At 39.2% G+C, this 19,830-nt stretch overlaps 2 protein-coding genes across 2 annotated transcripts; one reads left to right on the top strand and one right to left on the bottom strand.

Annotated features, from left to right (window-relative positions):
• Nucleotides 1-11: 11 nt before the first annotated feature.
• mrpl43 (mitochondrial ribosomal protein L43) lies at nucleotides 12-2,205 on the bottom strand. Its single transcript, XM_032574547.1, has 3 exons — nucleotides 1,923-2,205; nucleotides 1,426-1,532; nucleotides 12-498 (listed from the first exon to the last, which is right to left on the bottom strand). The coding sequence occupies exons 1-3, from the start codon at nucleotides 2,051-2,053 to the stop codon at nucleotides 281-283; spliced, it is 456 nt and encodes a 151-aa protein (XP_032430438.1). The 5' UTR covers nucleotides 2,054-2,205; the 3' UTR covers nucleotides 12-280.
• A 603-nt stretch (nucleotides 2,206-2,808) lies between these two features.
• twnk (twinkle mtDNA helicase) lies at nucleotides 2,809-8,553 on the top strand. Its single transcript, XM_032575318.1, has 7 exons — nucleotides 2,809-2,904; nucleotides 3,137-3,797; nucleotides 4,574-5,276; nucleotides 5,684-5,924; nucleotides 6,045-6,152; nucleotides 6,536-6,677; nucleotides 7,066-8,553. The coding sequence occupies exons 2-7, from the start codon at nucleotides 3,162-3,164 to the stop codon at nucleotides 7,399-7,401; spliced, it is 2,166 nt and encodes a 721-aa protein (XP_032431209.1). The 5' UTR covers nucleotides 2,809-2,904; nucleotides 3,137-3,161; the 3' UTR covers nucleotides 7,402-8,553.
• Nucleotides 8,554-19,830: the final 11,277 nt, after the last annotated feature.

Raw genomic sequence — 19,830 nt, forward strand, 5'->3', positions numbered from 1 at the left:
TCCATGAAATATGAAATGCCTCTATATAATTAATTTTAATTGTTTTTTATTTCAATACAATGCATTATATACACATTTTGCTTTTTTAAAAAACATTAACATTAAACGTGCTAGCTTCAAATGTATCTGAAGACTGCATTTGCTTCCAGCTAAGAGGATGGCGGACATAATAACAGCACACGTCAGAACTGTGTTTTCTCTGCAGGACCCTCAGGATATAACCTGAAGACAAGCCTCATTAGTTTCTGGAAACTGTCCCAACAATAACATTAGGAAGTCTTTATTCTCCATGTTGGTTCTGTGGTCTGATGAGGCCGACAGATGGGGGGCGGTGTGTGAACGGGTGCCACTGGCCCTGGATGCTGGGACTGTCGGTGTGAAACGGCTTGCGGATGCGGATGATGTCCTGGCCAGATTGGTCGGTCAGTTTGGTGAGAACCTCTAAGACCTGCTGCGACGTTTTGTTGGTGAGCAGCTCCTCCTTTGTGTTACCATTTACTGCAAGGTGGGAGAATAAATGTGTCATGTGGTGAAAAACTGAATGGGAACAAGATAAACATGCAAGTCTGACAGAAACTATGTCATGATCATCGTCCATGTCTTATTCCTGAAAAGGAATCTTAGAAAAGGGGTAACATATTGCCCCCTACAGTACATTAGGAGTGTTACATCACAGTTCACGCTTTCTTATAACAAACTAATTTATTACACAGTGATGTGGTATTTGCATTTTGCTTTATGACTGCTTTTTTGATTTATTTTGTTCTGGTTCCTGCTATGTTATTCGGTACTGTATCTTAATGTGCAAAATTTACAAAGAAGTTACTCTTTGTTGCACATTTATGAAGGAACAGAAAAAGTCTGAATTTGTAATGGGAATGCAACATCGCAGTCTATCTGAAATCACAAACAGATCGATTTTGTAATGAAACTCAGATCTTATTTAAAATAAAAACATGGAACAAACTCCTTAATTGGCTTAAAAGCTAGTCAAATCATTTTAAAAGCTTCCGAATTACATGGCAATCAAGCAATTTATGAGAGCATGTAAACTTTTGAAGAGACCTTCATGGTAAGAAAAAGCCTGACCACATGATGTTTACACAGACAGCAAGACCCGGTACTGTAGGAGATGTGTCGGCAACATTTTACTCAACTTAACTCAAGTTTTGGTGTGTAAAACTGAGTCTGAAATTGTACTTTTTTCAAATGTTTTATCTAAACATTAATTACCGGAGCCCCATGTGTAAGAATTTAAAATGCTTTCATGCGAACACAATGCTTTTCACTTATTCATTTTTGTGATGATCTTTGGAACAATAGGGACATTTCTACCAATGATTGATCACATAACTACAGTAACAATAAAATAAAGCCATCATGAGAAGACCAATTCAATATTTCGTCAATATTGTGGGTACTTACAGTACTCTGCAATTACTTTAGGGATACTACTGGTGTGAGGAGAAATATAAACAACAGTCCCAGGGTTCTTATTGGCATAATCCACCACTCCCTCCTCAATGAAATCCCTGCAGGAGGAGAAGATGAATTAGTTTGTAGACAGTTCTACAAATAAGGCATGTTTTAAGAAATAAAGTAAACATGCAACAGTAGATATTTGACAATAATTCTTACAATGCAAAAGGTCACTGGCTTTGACAGTTCCAGCTGGAACTTTAAATACATTGTCGTGTAAACAAACTTCTGGATTTATAGAGATTAAATTACACACAGGTGGAATCTACTTACTAAATAGGGGACTTCTGAAGGACAGAGTGTCCTTTTATGAGGCCACTTTATCAGTCTATCACGTAAAATTCTAATAAATCGTTAAAGTCTGCGGTTGTACAGAGACAAAATGTAAATGTGCAAAGGAGTACAATAATAATGTAGTATATATATATTTTAATATACATTACCTGACTCCCAATGCGCTCGGAGACCTCTTGGAGAAGATGATGGAGACCCGTTTCAGTTGACACACGTATCGGCCCACACCGTTCTGAAGAACGCTCTTCAGGAAGCGGCTGGGCGTCCCTCTGGATGTCATCCTTTGACCTTCAACTTTATCTTCAACTCAGTAAAGACAAACCACTGCTAACATGTGGTAATTTATAAAAACTGCGATTCCTAAACTCGTAGAGGACAACCTCACCGCTAGCTACACAAGGCAGCCCGTCGCTTGAAAGGTCCGATGTGAAATATACACGGAACTGAAGTTTCATAGCTTCCTCGCGCGGTTGCTACAACAGAGCGCCGTCTGCCATATTGTGTGTGGCAGGTTGTCGGGTTCTCCTTGGAAACCAGCGCAGGCTTTTTCGTGTTGGTAGGCAGTTAGACTGGAATAGTTTTCATGTGCAGTTTCTTTTCCTGTTTTAAAATAACATTACCACAGTGTGCGAAGGAATGCAAACTTACCCCCTGGGGGAAATCCTCTGTGTTCCTTCAGGAGCTCCGTAGTTCAATTTAACTCAATTCAGTTAATTTATATAGTGCAAATTCACCACAAATGTCGTCTCGTGGCACTTTACGTAGAAATAATAACTTCATTAACTCCAATCACAATTATTCAAAGTAGTTTAAGTAGTTTCCAAGAAAACCCTGCAGATTTCATCGAGTCAATGGCTTGCAGCATTTAAAATTCCAGATCCTTTCTGGACCGAATCTCCATTTACGGCGCAATCCCCCAGCTTGACCAAAGCTTTTTCTTTTTGCATGCTTTGCAGCAAAAAATGCCACTCACAATATGGCAACGACATTGACGTAAGGACCTGAACGCGCAAGAGATGTTTCTTCTTCTATGATTTCGAAGTGTGTTTCAGACGGACTTGTTTTGAAAGCGTACCAATAAAACCCGGGCTGCATGGAGCATGGTTCAAGACGAGGTCAGACGTTTAGCAGGTAAAATGTCTTTATGAAGATCATGGTTTTTATTAACGTAACGCACTTTTTAGCCGATTTTTATAAGGTGCTTCATTGTCTACTTCCAATCTGTAATTTGTGTTAGTTCGAGTGAAAAAGAAGACTCTCTGCCTTAGTATATTTCTGTATCATTTCATAAAGTTAGTTGTGTAGCTTTAATGCATCTAACTAATGTTTTGCATGCGTTTTTCTTCGTTGCGTGTTTTTGTAGGTTGACTGAGCTAAGCAGATAGCCAATGTGGAGAGGCCTGCTGCTAAAGGGCACCACCTGTCTCCTGCAGGTGTCGGCCCAAAGCTTTCTGCATCAAAGACATGCTTCCTCCCCGTGTTTCAGACTTCTCACCCATAGGTTCCTCCACAAACTTCGAGAGACCTCATGCATCCCGAGGCTTAGAAGTACAGACTTCTTCCAATCCCACAACCTGATCAGGAATTATAAAAAGGATGCCAAGTCCACTGTAGAGTTCCCTCTGAGTCCCATCACAGTTACAGACATCAAGCAGTACTTGCGCTCCAAAGACATTCCCTTCCACGATGGCTACAGTTGCCTCCACATCCCAAGCATCTTCATCGACGTGTTCACGAGGAAGGACAGCTTCTCCCTGTTCATTGACAAAACCACGGGACAGTTTTTGTGCAAGGACACGCTGGTGGAGGGCAGCTGGGAGGACCTCCAGGACTGTCTGGAGGTGATGCAGAAGGACGAGCAGGACTCCCTCAGCCCTCATGTGCTGCTGGGGTATCCGGAGAGCCTGGAGGAGCAGGAGGAGAGGGAGAGGGAGCAGAGGGAAGTGCGGGAAATCTGGTCCAGCTCGTTGCCCTTCACAGATCTCCACGACGAGGAAGCTCAGCTGGTTAAAACCATGTTCCAGGTAGGATTAAGAAGAACTTCATCCTGTCTTTATGTTATCTTCACGCTGTTTTCTGAAATGCTACAACTAAATCCGCATGCTGCAAGATTCTAAAAAGTGGTTCCAGAATCTTTAAAAAACGTATTCCTGTTTACAGTCAAACACTGAAGCATTAAAGTTATGAATTATGTTTATATTGGATTTACATAGGGCTTTATTTAGTCAGCAGATAGGATTTTTTTTATTTACTATTTGCCAAACTTCAACAATTTTATTTGCAGAAAAGTCAAATTGTCAGGTGTCATTTATTTAGTAGCAAGGTGATTTCTTAAGGAAGTCGTTTTCCTTTAATTTAATTTAGGATTATCGTTGTGCTGGCGCTCAATACAAGTGTACACCACACCTTTCTGATTGGTATTTGTATAAGACTCAGAAAACCATGACTTGTTTCCATTCCATTTCACAAATATACGTTTGATCTATCTCATCAAATCCCAGTAAAACGCCTGAAGTTTCTGGGTCTAATATGACAAATGTGAAAATGTTCAAAAAGTATGAATACTTTTGCACGACATCATTGTTGGTGAATTTAAACAAAGATTTTAAAGTGTGTGTTACAATAAAAAGAAAATCTGCATCTCTAGCAACACGCTAGAGTTAATAATCTTTTGCGTAATGCAGACCTTTATTAACTGTTATCCGTACTGATTGTTAAAGCGCTTGTTCTGGTTTACAATGTGTATGAATTAATAAAAGGAGGACTACCTCACAAGCTTATCACTGTTCTACTTTTTCAGATCACAAAGATCTCCAATGCAACCTTGAAAAAGTTTGGAGTGAGGCTCTTTAAGCCCACCAAGAGTCTGGTTTTCCCCTGGTTTGGTGGTCCTGACTCCTCCTTGAAGGGGATCAAACTCCTCTCCGCCCAAGGGATAGATGGAGAGAAAGTCACCTATAATGAAGCCACAGTTCCAAAGTGCACCTCCTACTTTAACTTGTTCGGCCTCACCCTAGTGAACCGTATGGACTCGGAGGTGGTGGTGACAGGCTCCGAGTTGGACACTTTGGCCGTTTGCCAAGGCACAGGGCTCCCCAGCGTGGCTCTGCCCCGCGGGGTCAGCTGCCTTCCACCGGCCCTGCTGCCCTACCTGGAGCAGTTCAAGAGGGTGACGCTGTGGCTGGGGGGCGACATTCGCTCCTGGGAGGCATCAAAAATCTTTTCGCGTAAGCTGGGCATGCGGCGGTGCACCCTAGTGCGACCGGGGGAGTTCCAGCCCTGTCCACTGGAGGCGCTCTCCCAAGGGAAAAACTTGTCCCGCATTGTCAAAGCCTCCATCCCAGCGGCGCATAAGTCCATTGTCTCTTTCAAGCAGCTCAGAGAAGATGTTTACGGAGAGCTGATTAACACAGATCAGGTGGCTGGAGTTAAGTGGACCAGATTTCCAGAGCTCAACCGGATCTTAAAGGGACACAGAAAGGGAGAGCTCACTGTTTTCACAGGTACTTATCTGTCATGCTTCCATGATTAAAGGTATAACTCTGTTTCATCTGTGTTTATTATGTATTATGACATTTGTCTACTTATTTTATTTAAAGCTGGTGCAGAAATAGTGGATAAAAATCGAAATCTTTACAAACTGGCCCAAACTGGAATCAGGCCCAAAATAAACGGAAAGACGATGTAGTGAAACATTTTTGAAGGAATTGTACATATTTAAATGTAATTATGTTACAGATCTGTGCATTTTTCTTTACAGAAAACCAAACTGCTACTTTATTATGTGGGCATAAAATGCTTTGTTTAAAGGTGTGAAATAGAAGTAGGAAAGGGTGAAATGGGGTTATGAACTAATAAAGTTCATAACCCAATTTCTGTCCAGTTTTCTATCAATGTGTTTCCTATTCAGGTCCAACTGGAAGCGGGAAGACCACCTTCATCAGCGAGCTCGCCCTGGACCTCTGCATGCAGGGTGTCAACACGCTGTGGGGCAGCTTTGAGATAAACAACGTGCGTCTAGCTAAGATCATGCTGACGCAGTTCGCCATGCAAAGACTGGAGGAGAACCTGGAACAGTACGACTTCTGGGCTGACAGATTTGAGGAGCTGCCGCTTTACTTTATGACGTTCCACGGACAGCAGAACATCAAGTGAGTTTGATCAGGGCTGTCGGTTTTTACTTTACCTTTACCTTCTCTTTGCATTTATTTACGTTTTGCTGATGCGACCACCATTTTTAATTGGGAACTTTTCTGTGAACCTGTTTTCAGGACAGTACTGGACACCATGCAACACGCCGTCTACCTCTATGACATCAACCATGTCATCATTGATAACCTGCAGTTCATGATGGGTCAAGAAAACCTCTCAGTAGATAAGTGAGTAGAAACATAGACTTTTATTCAGTGTCAGGCAGAGCTCAATGTTCCAGAATGTAAGCAGGCAAATGTACAAGAACTGTAAATTTATGAAAACCTGTAGATTCATCTGCAACAGATTTACTGAAACACACAACATTTCAGCTAATAGTCACATCAGTAAGGCAACTGAAAGTCCTGCTGATGGTAGACAAAACACTTACCTGAGCCGTCCATCTTAAGGTAGACCAACTGGCAAGTACCCCCACCACCATGCTTGGCAGGTGTTAACAATGTTCTTTGAACACCTATTTCTTACAAAGTAGATTTGAAAATAGCTGTCTAGTTAGGCTCTAATCATTAGCACATTTGAATTAAAATATGTAAATGAATTTATGATCCAGATTTGCCGTCCAGGACCACATCATCGGGGTGTTCAGGAAGTTTGCCACCAACAGCAGCTGCCACGTCACTCTGATCATTCATCCCAGGAAAGAGGAGGACGACAAGGAATTGCAGACTGCATCCATCTTCGGTTCTGCTAAGGTATTTAATTTCTATATTTTGTCCAATCTCTCCCATAAAAGGTCTAGTGGGGGTTCTGCAGGGTCTTAAGTTGAATAAGGCCGAATAATTTATTACTATATCCCAAATTAAATTCACTCACATCTTAACATTTTCTCCACTAGTTTAATGAAATAAAACTTTTAAGTGTGTCAAAGAAGAAATTTACGAGGGTACAAATATTTGTTTTTAATGCACTGTTGGACTAATTTTGTTTAAAGTGCTGTAAATTTAATTTATTGAAACATGCAGAAACCGTGGTTTACCCAATGAATAGGAAGAACAACAAGTAGAGAAGAACACACACTTGTGATGTTAAAAAGAAAAGACGCATTCAGTGCACGAGTCCTGACCTTTAACCTCTCCCCAGGCAAGCCAAGAGGCCGACAATGTCCTCATTCTGCAGGAGAAGAAGCTGGTGACTTGTCCCGGCCGCAGATCCCTGCAGGTCACCAAAAACCGGTTCGATGGAGACGTGGGCCTCTTCCCCCTGGACTTCATCAAGTCTTCGCTCACCTTTTCAACGCCCATCAAGGGCAAGCACAAGCTGAGGAAGGTCGCCGCCAAGCCGGAAAACGAGGAGGAGGTCCAGGAGAACGAGGTAACTGTAAAGAAGGATGAAGGGAAGAAGGAAAAAGCGGCAAAAACTGCGAAGGCATCACAAGCGGTTAAACGCCCTGCTAACGGAAACGAGAAAGCAAAGTAGTGATGCGAAAAAGTGTTTAGAGAATGAAGTGATCCCTAGATTGTTAGCTCTCAAAACTTGACTAAGCTGAAAATATTTACAGCACTGTGCAAAAGTTTTGAGTCATCGCACAATATTTTACATACTGCTTGTAATGGAGCTAAAACATGATCTGATTCCCTGATCTGTCCTACAAGGTCTCTACATTTTATGTGTTGAAACTCTGGAAAAGATGACCAATACAATCGGACTTTTTCTGGTTTAATAAGATGCAAGCTGTCAGAAGTGTGACTAAGCACGTTTTTCTATGTATGTCATGCATATGTTATTTACAAACCCACACCACACAGTTACATCACAGTCAGTTAGAATTTAATTGAAAAGTTAATTTAGTTTAGTAATCCGACTCAAAAGGAGAAACACACATATAGATTTATTACAGTGTAATAAATTTAATTTTGATGATTATGGCATGTGTCTAAAACACCTAAAATCGAGTCTCTCACAAAGTCTCATCACCTTGTTTAACATAAATAAATACATCTTATGTAGGTCACTCTTGTATAATGAATTTATATATGATGAGTTTCACTGCTGGTTGTAAAGTTTGGTTGTCAGATTTCTGGGACTCATTTAAATCCAATTTCCCGTTTTGGATTCCAGAAATTCCACCTATTGAGAACAATTCAAAGTCATTATTGTTTTCAGGCCATTGGAGGGATTTTTTTTTTTTTTTTGCACTTGCGTACACTTCTGGCAAGTGTTCACTGCAAATGTGTAGTAGACATTTTACCTGTATGTTTCGATGCTGCTGTAAGACTTGGAATGTCCCAGAAAATGTGTGACACTCTTTATTTTAACTGGAGGATCACATTACGAGTGACCAGCTACTTAAACATTATCATTCTCTAAAGTTACAGAAGATAATGCAACAGTGTCACGCCTGTCTAGTCAGTCATAAGTTCAAGGAATGATGTTAGTCAAAATTAGAATTTTGTTGCAGTGTTTAAAGCTTTTCATAGAAGTATTTAATTTACTGTGAAACTAAGATCCACTGTATTTTGTTTGACACTATCAATGTTTTCATTACCATAATGTGTTCTCACTCTACTTATCGTTTTCATATACTTTGTATCATGATTTATTAATAAAGCTTTTTTTTTCTACATAAGATCTCATTGTTGACGTGCTTTTAACCATGGTCAGCAGGGGGCAGTGTGGGATAAGGAAAAAACAATAAATAGACTCCTTGTGCCTAAAGTAGCAGCAGCAATAGTTTTCATAAAGAAGGAGGAATTTCCCTAAAATAGATAGATGCTTTATAGATAACTACAGCATGACAAAGCACAAATGTGGATATTAATTAGATCCTAATTAATATCCACATTTGTGGTTTCAAAATGCGCAAGAAGATATACCACATCTAATTATTAGATTCTGCTTCCACTGCTTGCCCTCAAGCATTTAAATATTGGCAACTTTGATAAAGTTACAGATTGTGCATGCGTAAAGATACACATCTACAGGGTTAAGCACACCTACCTGTCACTGTGTAGCATTAAACCCTTCCTGCATCATGTTACACAATCTATTATTTAGGATGACTCTTAATAAATGCACTGCGTTTCAAATCGTCGTCACATGAATATTTAATAGGTAAAATTAACTGTCCTACCTTGGCTCAGCTGGTTTTGCTTGTAGGTGGAATTGATTAGGTCCCATCACACTCGCATCAAATTAAATACATTCCACATTGATGATGTGAAGGCAAAAAAATTAATTGCATGTTGTGTATATCAAGGTTTTTAATTATTTACAATCTTGGCGTCTGTGATGAATGTGGAATATGGAAGATGTTAATCCTGCAGTAATTTGATTAAGAAACTCATACACCTGCAATAGTATGAAATGTTGATCAAAGCCATCTAATCTGATTATTTTTCAACTTTAAAAAAAATTTCTACTTGGGTCCCTTCAGGATCCTGTAACCCAAACTGCAACTCAACTACTGGCAGCATAGAATTGTGTTTTTATTGTGGCTTCACAGTCCAAACAAAGGAAATTATATTTGTTGTATAATCCTCTGCTTTCATCTCACCCATTATTCTCTTCAGTCACACCCTGCACATGTCCTTCATCACTTTATCCTTTAACCTTCTCCGTGGTTTTCCTCGTTCCCTTCAACCTGGAAGCTGTTTATTCAACATTCTCTATGCATCATTGTGCAGTGCTTTGCAAGTTATTACGCACCTTGAACGCTAATATTTTTGTTAAATTACTGCTACAAATTCAAGAGTATTTTTTGGGGGGGGGGGGTTCTGATAAAGACCAACAAAAAGTAGTGCATAATTGTGAAGTGGAAAGAAGTTTTTCAAATGTGTTTTCAAATTGAAATCTGAAGACTGTGGCAGTGCACTTGCCCTGTATTTAGCTCCCTTATCACACTATTTAGCTCCCTCCCTCACACTAGATTCTCTGTATTTGCTGATAAAAGTGCAGAGAAGCTTCAATGTGTTAATGATATATTCAGTTTTCATGATGCTTTTTGTTCCTTAATTCTCTCAAACAAACTTCGGAGGTATCCTCTGAAGGTTTGTAATGTTTACCTATAGAGAGGGCCGAATACGAATGACTGTGACACTTTGTAGGTTTTTAATTTGTAACAAAAATCCTGAGAAACATAGATCATTATCCCTTCTCTTCACAACTGTGCCCCTACTGTAACTCACCCAGTCTCACAAAATTCAAATGATTAGGAAGAAAAGACCTTTCAAGAATTTGAGGTGTGGACTACGAGTAGATGAGCTTATACGGTACAAAACAGTAAAATGATCCAAATTTAAATCAAACTGAATTGCTTGTTTGAATTCTGATTTCTGTCTCGTTTTGATCGTATTTATCCTTATTTTGCTCTGTTGTGTGAAAGACGTCCAAATATGACTGAATGAAGTCCTGTCAACAATCAACATGACTCTTTAATATTTGGGATAATGTGAACAAGCAGAGGCTGGATTCAGACTTTTCCTGTCATGCACGAGCTTGAGCAGTTCTGCAGGCTTGTCAAACAACTTGTTGCAAGCCACCCTGAATGTTTCTGCAGCGTTGTTTGCCTTGGTGTGGACCAGCCGATGTTGGGGCCTCTCTGTCTGCTTTTAATTTCTTTTCTGGCTCTGTCCGTCCCAGACCAGTCCAGAGAAGCCCGTGGCTCCAAAGTCAGCCAACACAGACGACGTGGAACTCTAAGCGCACTGGATCACTAAAACATTCAATGTAACGTAAACCATGAGAAATATCCCTCTATGTTTTACACACATAAATCTTTGTATATGACTGTGGATGGGTATAGTGATTCCTAGATACTTTTTTGTTAACTACTGCGTAAGCACACACTGCCTTTTGTACTGACTCCAGGCTGTGTGCTGGATGGGTCTGTGTGTCCTCTTGACTTTGTGGGTGTGGGATATGGATTCATGGGTTTCTGAATGGGCTTCTTTGTGTTTTCAGGCATTACTGCATCGAGTTGATGGCAGCCCTGTCGCCTGAGTGCTCTTCTAGAGGCAAAAACCCACGGAAATCAGTACAAACGCTACCAAATAGCCATGCCCTGTTAGTCATTACTCATAGCATGAAAGAAATGTTTCCTAAATGTTCTATCATAAAATGCCTTTGTCAAATTAGAGCTCTGGATAAGTTTGGTTTAATCTGTGCTTTGCATGCCTATCCAAATAGATCCCATCTGGCGAGAAAAGCAGATGAAGCAATTTGAGTAACGCAGCTTTTAATCACGGAGGAAACAAATAGCGCGGAGACCAAAAGAATCCCACTTTATCAAATCCTGCAGGATGTGGTACAACAAAAAGAGAAAAAATGTTTCATCTGCTCATAAATCAGCTAAAAATCATGTCAAAACACACAAATAGTGTCTAGCAAATTAGGTTGTTGTGTTTTTTTTGTAAGCTGCTTGCACACAAATGTAAGCCTTATATGGTATTAGACGAAGAACAAAAGATGGAGATGAGGGCTGCTTTGAACTGTGTTGATGGTGGGACGCATGGATACATGCATGCATAGCTTTTCGCTTCATTAGCTACCCTTCATTTAGACAGCTATATTTAACAAAGTCTGGAGGTAATTTAGGGATTTGCAATCCGTCAGTCGACTCTGGACTTTAATACAAAGTTCACACAAAGACATGATCTCCTCTTTTATGTACTGACAGATGGTATTTCTTGTAAGGGTAAAAATAGAAAGCACTGGAGCTACAGTACAAAGTATGAAGGTGCAAATTTGCCAACCAATCTATGGAAGCATTTATACAAAAGCACCATATGAATTCAGTCCATTAACGTTTTAATCAGAGCAAGTAGATTTTTTTTTGTGGAGAATAATAAATGTTTTCCAACTAAGAGTTACATAAAAAAACATTCTTGTATCTTCATATTAAATTTAAAACTATGGATATGTAATTTTCAATAAATATCAATAAATACATACACATAAACCCACTGTAATCCTGAATCAGTCCGTTTGCATTAGTACTGAGCAGTCAAAACAAAAAAGTGTATTTTCTTGTCAGTATGGAAAAAAGTTGCAGCGCTACTGACAGTCATATGAGATGTGATATGACATAAAATATTATATATGATATGATTAAGTACTTTATAAAAATGAAGGATCTGCCTGATAGCCAGGCATTTGATTGTGTTCTTGTATAAAGAAATATTTAATTCAAGATGTTACATGTACACATGAGGCAGTCCTTAAACAAAAATGCACCTCTGTAAAATCTACTTAAATGTCAGTCAGTATTTACACGGAATGTTATTTTCTTTGTCACAACATATCTTTTCGTCAAAAGTCTTGAAGGCATTATTATGCAGCAAATTTGCAAAATATATCACCACCTCCTTCAAATTAAAGCTGCAGCTCCCTCCATGCTTTCGATGCCTTCCTCGGGAGAAAAAATAACTCAGCCAATGTGATAAAATATGACATAAATGACACGACACCTGGCCATTCATTACGTGTACTCCCCTATGCGGTTCCTTAACAAGTGATGAGCCTTAATTCAAGCCCACAGACAAATAAAAAAAATGATTTAAGAAAGCCTGATGATAAAGTAGAAAATGTGGAAAAACACCAACATCACATAATTCAGCAGTATTCATGCTGACGAAATACACTAGTTTAGCAAATTGTAAATCTAAAATCCTCAGAAAACCTCATTCCCATCATGACCACATGAATTTTGAGGTTCATTTCTGTGTGGCGCTGCAGCAGCCCCATTCCGCTGGAGACTTTCCAGAGGCCCTTTTTCAGACTCACAGCTGATGGAAGTAGCCCTATTGCCCCTCCACATGTCAGGACATGAGGGAGGTGGGTTTTTGCTCTGTCTCTCTCACGTGGCATCTGGCACGTTTGACCCACATTATGCCTTCTGCTGCGTGTATTAATAACCGCATACTCCTCTGTGTGCTCTTCGGCCAGGACACAGCTCAGGTTTCAGCTCATTATGCGAAGCTAATACGCTAATGTTGGTAAATAAAAAAATGCGCAAGAAGATATACCACAAGTTTGCTCTGCTACTGGATGTCCTAATCTAAAGCTTTCTGTGAAATTAGAATTAATCATCTAATTCTAATTTTTGGCTGCTGATGTGATGCTCTGTGATGCAGCACCATGGAAAAGTCTCGAACCACTCCTAATTTTCCCATTCCGTAAGTTCTTGTAATCTTCTAAATTGATCATGAGCTATAAATCCCCAGACTTTCCGAAGATCATTTAAAGTGTTCATTTGAACACCTGGCAAATTAAAAATAAATCATCTAAATTAGGAGAAATGGGGGAACTTTGTTACAAGCAGTCTATTGTGCTAAACAGCTTTATTGTCTGCAATGCCACGCGCATAAAATAAATTGAATGTAAAACAACTATAAAATACGATGACAGGCGTTTGGACATTAACTCCTTTGATTCGAACATTTATGGGCTGTAAAAATTCCAGGAGAAAATGCTTATGGACAATGCAATTTCAGGGTGTGGGTGGTGGTCCTGGAGTAAAGTAGTTAAAATATGAGAAAGATCAAATCTGTGTTTCTGTAGACTACACCTTCCATTCAAACAAAAGGGAAAAATTAAAAGCAATCAGTATGAAGAAGTTCATAACTATATTAAGAGGGGGCTTCTCAAAATAGTGAGATTGAAAAACAAAAGTGAAATAGCAACAAAAAGATGCCCATGAAAATTGTTGGTTCTAAATTTGAAGCAATAGTTAAAATACATCGCTGAAGAATTGGAGACTATTTCTATCAAGCCCCCAGTTATTGAGTTCTTTTATGTAAAAAAAGGAATTGAACACAACAAAAAGATAGGACTGAACGAATGATTTCATTTTTGACATTCACTGAAAAAAAGAACTGGAATCAAAATAGAAATCATGTTACAGAATATAAACTTATGCTGAGTACAGTTAATTGTGGGCCAACAATGCTGCAAGTGATTTCTTCTTTTTTTTTTTTTTTTTTTTGTGGTGGCAGTCCCTTTCCAGTTTGGAAGCCCTCCCCAACCAACTGTGTGTCCCTGCAACCACTCTGAGGACGCCATGTCTTCATGGCTCATATGCTAATCTGTCATGCTGTTACACAATGACCATGAGCTCCTCCAGCCACACAGCTGTGCTGCAAACACCTGTCTCCTACGTGGACGTAGCCATTAATGGGATTATTGTTTTCTTAAACTTTTGTTCATGCTGCAGTGTACTTTCACACAGAAAGTATGCTGGGCTCAGTGTTTTTATGTCAAGCTGTGTCAATTTCCTGAATAGAGTCAGTGAAGAGTCTGTTTTCCATTTGCCATGTGTAATTCCCTTGTTTCACTAAAAGTATTCCTTGTTCTGCACTGCTGCAAAACGAAGACCGAAGTATAAAATAACTCTGCTAATGGGAGCTAATGTGTAAGTGATTTTGAGTCTCACCAGTGCTACAATTGACAATTATATAGCTCCCATTGCTGTCCTGTTTAAAACTCCTTATTATTCTCCTCTGTCTGTTCAGCCACCCCTGTGGACACCATGTGCTCATATGCTAAACTGTCATGTTGCATTAGACATGGACCCTGATTCGCCCCAGCCACACAGCTGTGCCGCAAACACCTGCCATCTCCGTTTGCTCAGCTAACCGTGTCCTGCCTGGAAAAGGTTTTGAAGGACATTATCATATCCAAGGTTTATACAACTGAAATCTGGCCAACTAGAGAGCCGAGATGCTTAATCTCCTCTGGCACTAAAGGAAGCCCTAAAGAAATTGGAAAGGATCATATGGGAGTCCTTCATAAGCTGGAATGCTTTAAAGGTTGAAATAAGAGGGCAGGTGGGTTGATAATCAAAGTTTAATTATAGGGGAAAGAGATGTGAATGTTGGGTTTTTGATAGGGAAAACTTTACTCCAGTGCTTGGCCTAACCACTGCTATTGAGCGAGTGGTTAGAATTGGTGTCCCATACTTCTGGGCACAAGGGAAGCACCTGGCAGGACTCCAGCTCCTCACATCGAGCCTCTTTTAATTCACTCTGAAGGCGAGAAAAGAAAAGAAAAACACGAGACAGGGACAGCTAACCAGGCGTACACTTCAAACCCGGGCCAAAGAAAACTGCTATTCACTCTCACATTAGCCGTCTCCGCGGCCACCTTCAAACGAGGCCCCTCTCTGTCTAATCTGCTCAAACTGCGTGCACACAACAACCGTCTGCTTCACAAGCTCCTGGACGCAGAAAACCACAGCAGTTAATTGAAGAATTATCAGCGCAAGCACAGTTAGTTAAGCTGATTATCAGTTTGCCATCGTCCATCAAGCCAGGCCCAGGCCATGTAGGAGTTCCGTTTGTAGCCATCATCTACATAAAAATGTTTCTTTTTCGATCAGCTAAGAAATGCATATGATCAACGCACATTTTGCCGAGGCTGTGAATTACAAAAGGAGATTGTTTGGTTGTGGGAACTAAAATTAGTGCACGGTCCAGTATTGGACAGCTGAGATCACCCTTTGGCTTCTCAAAGCTTTAGACAACAGCAGCAGCTGAATTATTGCTTTAAAAAAACGTCAGACAGGAGCCAGAAAAGAACGCTGGCCTAATGTATCGACATAAATATCAAGTGGCAGATGCTGATTATTACATTTCAGATGGAGTTAGTTAATCATAAATTTCAAAATAAAAGATGAAAGAAAACAAAAGAAAGGGGCCACCTGCAGATCGTTACTGACTGGATCATTGGAGCATATGTGGAAGGGGATCCATATAAAACTTGTGGTCCATTCCTAGACGCATAAAAAACCATATGTTCTCTTTCAGACGATGTAAAACTCTTTATTGTCTGACTCTGCAGCTTTCATAGCAGTATAATTTGTCCATCTGTTGTCATTTTAGCAAATTATTTACTTCCTTTCTGGTTGAGTATTTTACTTGGAATAAAGATATTCAGTTGGGGAAAAAAGCACAGAATATGTTTGAACTTCTGTAAAATAAGTGACTTTCCAAAGACAAGTGGCAGAAAAGTTACTTTCTGTGATCAACTGAGATGTTTTAGTTGGTACAGGTCTGTACCTTTGGGATTGAGCTGTTATGATTGGACAGTATTAGATGGGGCTGGATTCAGTGTAGTTGAATATGAATTGAACCTGCTTGTCAAAGTGGCTTGAGATGGAGTTTGTTGTGAAACAACACTGTGTAATTACGTTGAAAAGAACAGAACAATGGGACACTGACACCTGCTCTACCCGGCTTTTCCATAACATTGCAACTTGACTCCTGACAGACACAAGCAAGTGAGAGCACATCTTGTGCTTTTCTTGCCTTCTTTGCACTAAACCTCTGTTTATTTTTACTGTTTGAAAACAAGAAACAAATCGTCTTTGTCCTGGAGCTAAGGGCAAAACTTTGCTGCCTTTATATTTGATTTTCTTTTCTATGGAAGGTTCTCCTGGTCCTGTGTCAGAAGTCATTAACTCAACAGCACAGTCTTTTTTAACAAGATTTTAACAAGATTCTCCACCAATTCAGAGCAGCTTCCCAATCCCTGAAGAAGAAAAGCAAACCCATTAGCATGATGCAGCCACCACCATGTTTTCTGAAAGGGACGGTGTGTGAACTGCAAAGCCTGTTTTGTGCCACACATGGTGGCATTTTGCATGTAGAGCAAGTTTTATTTAAGGTTGACAGAGTACAATGGGCTGAACAGGAATGTAAACCACTCTTTTCTGATTTTCTTTTTAGAAAAACATGAAAAAACATTGTTCCTTGCTTTTCACTTCACATATCTGCACTATTTCTATAAAATTAAATATTAATAAAATAAACTGTTTGAGGCTGTAATGTGAAGGCATATAAATTCATATTCAAGGCATTGTGCATGATATTACTTCCTGGCTGCAGGAAGTGATATCTGGTCTGGCGCAGATTAAAGCTATTACTGTACCTAACTTTAGCGTTATTCACCATCCTTCCAAAACAGCCTGGAAACTCGTTTTTCAGACTCAGTGATGATTGTTGATTCCATTGTTACACTTATTAAAGTATGTTGGGCTGATTTATTGTGTTGATTTGTATTTCCATTCATTTTTTTTTTCACTTTCGTAGTTCTCACATTCTGTCAAGTGTTTTGCTTTATGTGGTTCTAAACAATTACACTTCACTTGACTTTGATTGTTGTGTTGGAGCCACACAGATGAAAATATCAAATCATGTAGTTCACAGACTGCAAAATAAAAGACTCAACTAGCCAGTTGGCAGTTCACACCTGTCAGCCAATTAAACTTGTGAGGAAATAACAAATGCTACGTAAAGTTAGACGGCTGTGACAAAGACACCATTTAAAAAGTTTTAACTAAATCTCTGTATTCAAACTTTTTTACTTTCTATCTTTGTGTAAACTTGCGTTGCATTTTGTTTTGTCTTTCCTAACATTTTTGTAAACAGTGCTGTGTGTGGTAAAATTCCTCTGCTCTCAAAATATGCGCAGAGAGAGAACAATGGATGTACTGTTGGAATCTTTCCAGTCACTCAACAAAAGCAGAATAACAACGCTGGTTTGGAAAACTGAACTTTGCTGTCTGCGGATGTTCCTGTTCTTTAACTTCTGTTTGCTAAATGTCACATAGTGTGTGGGTGCGTGTGTGTGTGTGTGTTTTCTTTTATCAAATGCTTCAGCTGGAACTGCAGAACCTAGTAAATTTTATAAGCAGCTTGTTCATGTCACTTCCATACTGTAAGGTGGTGAAACAAAACTTTGAATTTAAGTGACTTTAATGTCGAAAAATAAAAATATATTGGTGTTTTATAGGGCAATCAAACACAAAGTAGCGCAAGGATGATAAGGAAATGATATTTGGCTTTAAAAGTTTTCTAAACAACGAAATAAATCTGAAAAACGTATCTCTACTCCCAGTGTTTTGCAGCCTCTGAAATATTCTCCTCTTTGGATTGCAAAGCATTTAGCTTCATCCATCTTTTCACCAACACAAACTGGCTTCCCTGTCACTGCTGCAACAAACATCCCTTACACATATTGCTGCTGCCACCATTTTTAAGAAATAGATTCTACACTTTTCAGATTTTCATTTGTAAGAAAAAACCCAGGGAACCGTTCATATTTTTGCGAGGATCTAAACATGAAGAGGGTCCTGGATACTTTTGCTGACCAGAAACTGAACTTTTTAGCAATTACATCAGTCTAATTTTAAAACAGATGCGGAACATCTGGGACGGAAATATCCAAATGGATTTAACTTTTGATATGATCAAAACTGACCTCACTTCAACTTCAAAAGAAGTTGAAGTGAGGTCAGTTTTCTTTAATATTAGTTGGACTTGCCAAACCAAAAAAAAAAACATTTTGCAGTTCAGAACATGGAAAGTTAATAAATGTATACGTCAGTTTTTTTTCATTTGCTGATTCTAAATTACATAGTTTAGAAGAATAAAGAAAATCTTGTTGTGCACTCTTAACAGTTAAGCCCAATGTCTTTTAGAAATGGTCTTAGTTAGCGGTTCACCAACTTTACAGCTTCTGACTCACAACAGCACAGTAAAAACTGACAGTCCCCTGAAGTTTAATCCACTAATTTTATCTCTGAAACTCCACTTGTTTTTTTTGTTTTCTTTTACACAGAACAAGAGTTCAAGAGATTTCCTATGTCTTTCTTCTAATTTTATTGTTTCCAAGTTAAGAGATTTGAAATTCATTACAATGAAAATAAACTCATGGCCCCATCTGTAGGTTGAGTACGAAAGCATTTCTATTTAGGAATGACACAAACAGCACAAACTGCAAATACACCGCTTTTATCTATTTATACTGTTATTTTTTCCTTTTCTATTTACTGCTCAAATACACTTTGCAATTAAGTATTTATGTTATAAGTGACAAAATGTCTATGGTTTTATACTAAAACGTAAGTTTGTGAATCAATACAAAGTGCAGAGTTGTACAACAGAAGTAGACTTTTTCTTATCCTTAAAGCTTTGCTGCAGATACTTTTAGAAGAGAATTATAAAACAGAAAAAGATGAAGAGGGATTAAACATTAAAGCTGTGGTGCTGGTGTTCGTCTTAAAGTGCTTTAAATTATCAAGACTATTTCCTCACCCCTCATAGTCCTAGTATTGCCCAGTTTATCCTTTAATCTTATTCTCATGAATAGAGAGCATGCATTCAGTACAAAAGCCTGCCTGTCTTTGGTTATTATCTACTTTAACTTTTTTCCCATTTTTCTCCTAATTAACAACTGCCGCTCCCTATTAAAAATCTTCTGATTTACCAGCCAATTAAAGAAATGAAAACAAGGACGACAACTTGTTGTACAAGGTTTTTATTGTTCTTCACTTGTACTCCCAACCTTGTAACAAGATCAATATAAATCAGGGTGACAGGTCATCATTCCAGTAGCTGTAAATTTTAACTGCTGTCCTCCTTGGTGAGCATCTGTTTTGCCTCTTAGAATCCAACTCCTTATTGGAGATTTGAGTCTCACACTTATACATTAGCTTCAACTCTTTCTTTGCTTTAGCTGATCGAACCATGTTTTATTTTTCTTCCCATCTTTTAAATGCAAACATGCACGATCGATGATGAGAGAAGTGCACGACTGTAAATATCACATTGTCTAAAGCGAATCCAAACGACTCAAATGGGAATAATAAATGTGCATAAAAGCTTTTATGCTGCGCCTGGGGAGAACATGAAATGTCTTTTCCAGACTTCCCCTCTTGCACGTGCCTAATGCATCATAATGGAAAGTTCTGCTGTTTCACATTCAGGAAGTCGGCTCTCAAACACCAGAGATCTGGGCGCCTCGTCGTGAGCTGCAGCGTCACTTATCAGTTACTCTTCACAACTCGTGTCTACGTTGCATGTCTGATTGAAATTAACTGGCAGTGGCCTCCTGGCCTCCTGGCCTCCT

The sequence above is a fragment of the Xiphophorus hellerii genome, chromosome 10 (genome assembly GCF_003331165.1).
Source record: "Xiphophorus hellerii strain 12219 chromosome 10, Xiphophorus_hellerii-4.1, whole genome shotgun sequence".
In the NCBI taxonomy this organism is placed as follows: Eukaryota; Metazoa; Chordata; class Actinopteri; order Cyprinodontiformes; family Poeciliidae; genus Xiphophorus; species Xiphophorus hellerii.

What these genes read in the sequence shown, in the direction of transcription:
- mrpl43 (XM_032574547.1), bottom strand. Translation starts at nt 2,053, where the DNA reads ATGACATCCAGAGGGACGCCCAGCCGCTTCCTGAAGAGCGTTCTTCAG. An exon ending in CCGAGCGCATTGGGAGTCAG is followed by an intron (nt 1,533 to 1,922) that starts GTAATGTATATT and finishes CTCCTCCTGCAG; the next exon opens with GGATTTCATTGAGGAGGGAG. An exon ending in TAAAGTAATTGCAGAGTACT is followed by an intron (nt 499 to 1,425) that starts GTAAGTACCCAC and finishes CCCACCTTGCAG; the next exon opens with TAAATGGTAACACAAAGGAG.
- twnk (XM_032575318.1), top strand. Translation starts at nt 3,162, where the DNA reads ATGTGGAGAGGCCTGCTGCTAAAGGGCACCACCTGTCTCCTGCAGGTG. An exon ending in TGGTTAAAACCATGTTCCAG is followed by an intron (nt 3,798 to 4,573) that starts GTAGGATTAAGA and finishes CTACTTTTTCAG; the next exon opens with ATCACAAAGATCTCCAATGC. An exon ending in AGAGCTCACTGTTTTCACAG is followed by an intron (nt 5,277 to 5,683) that starts GTACTTATCTGT and finishes TTTCCTATTCAG; the next exon opens with GTCCAACTGGAAGCGGGAAG.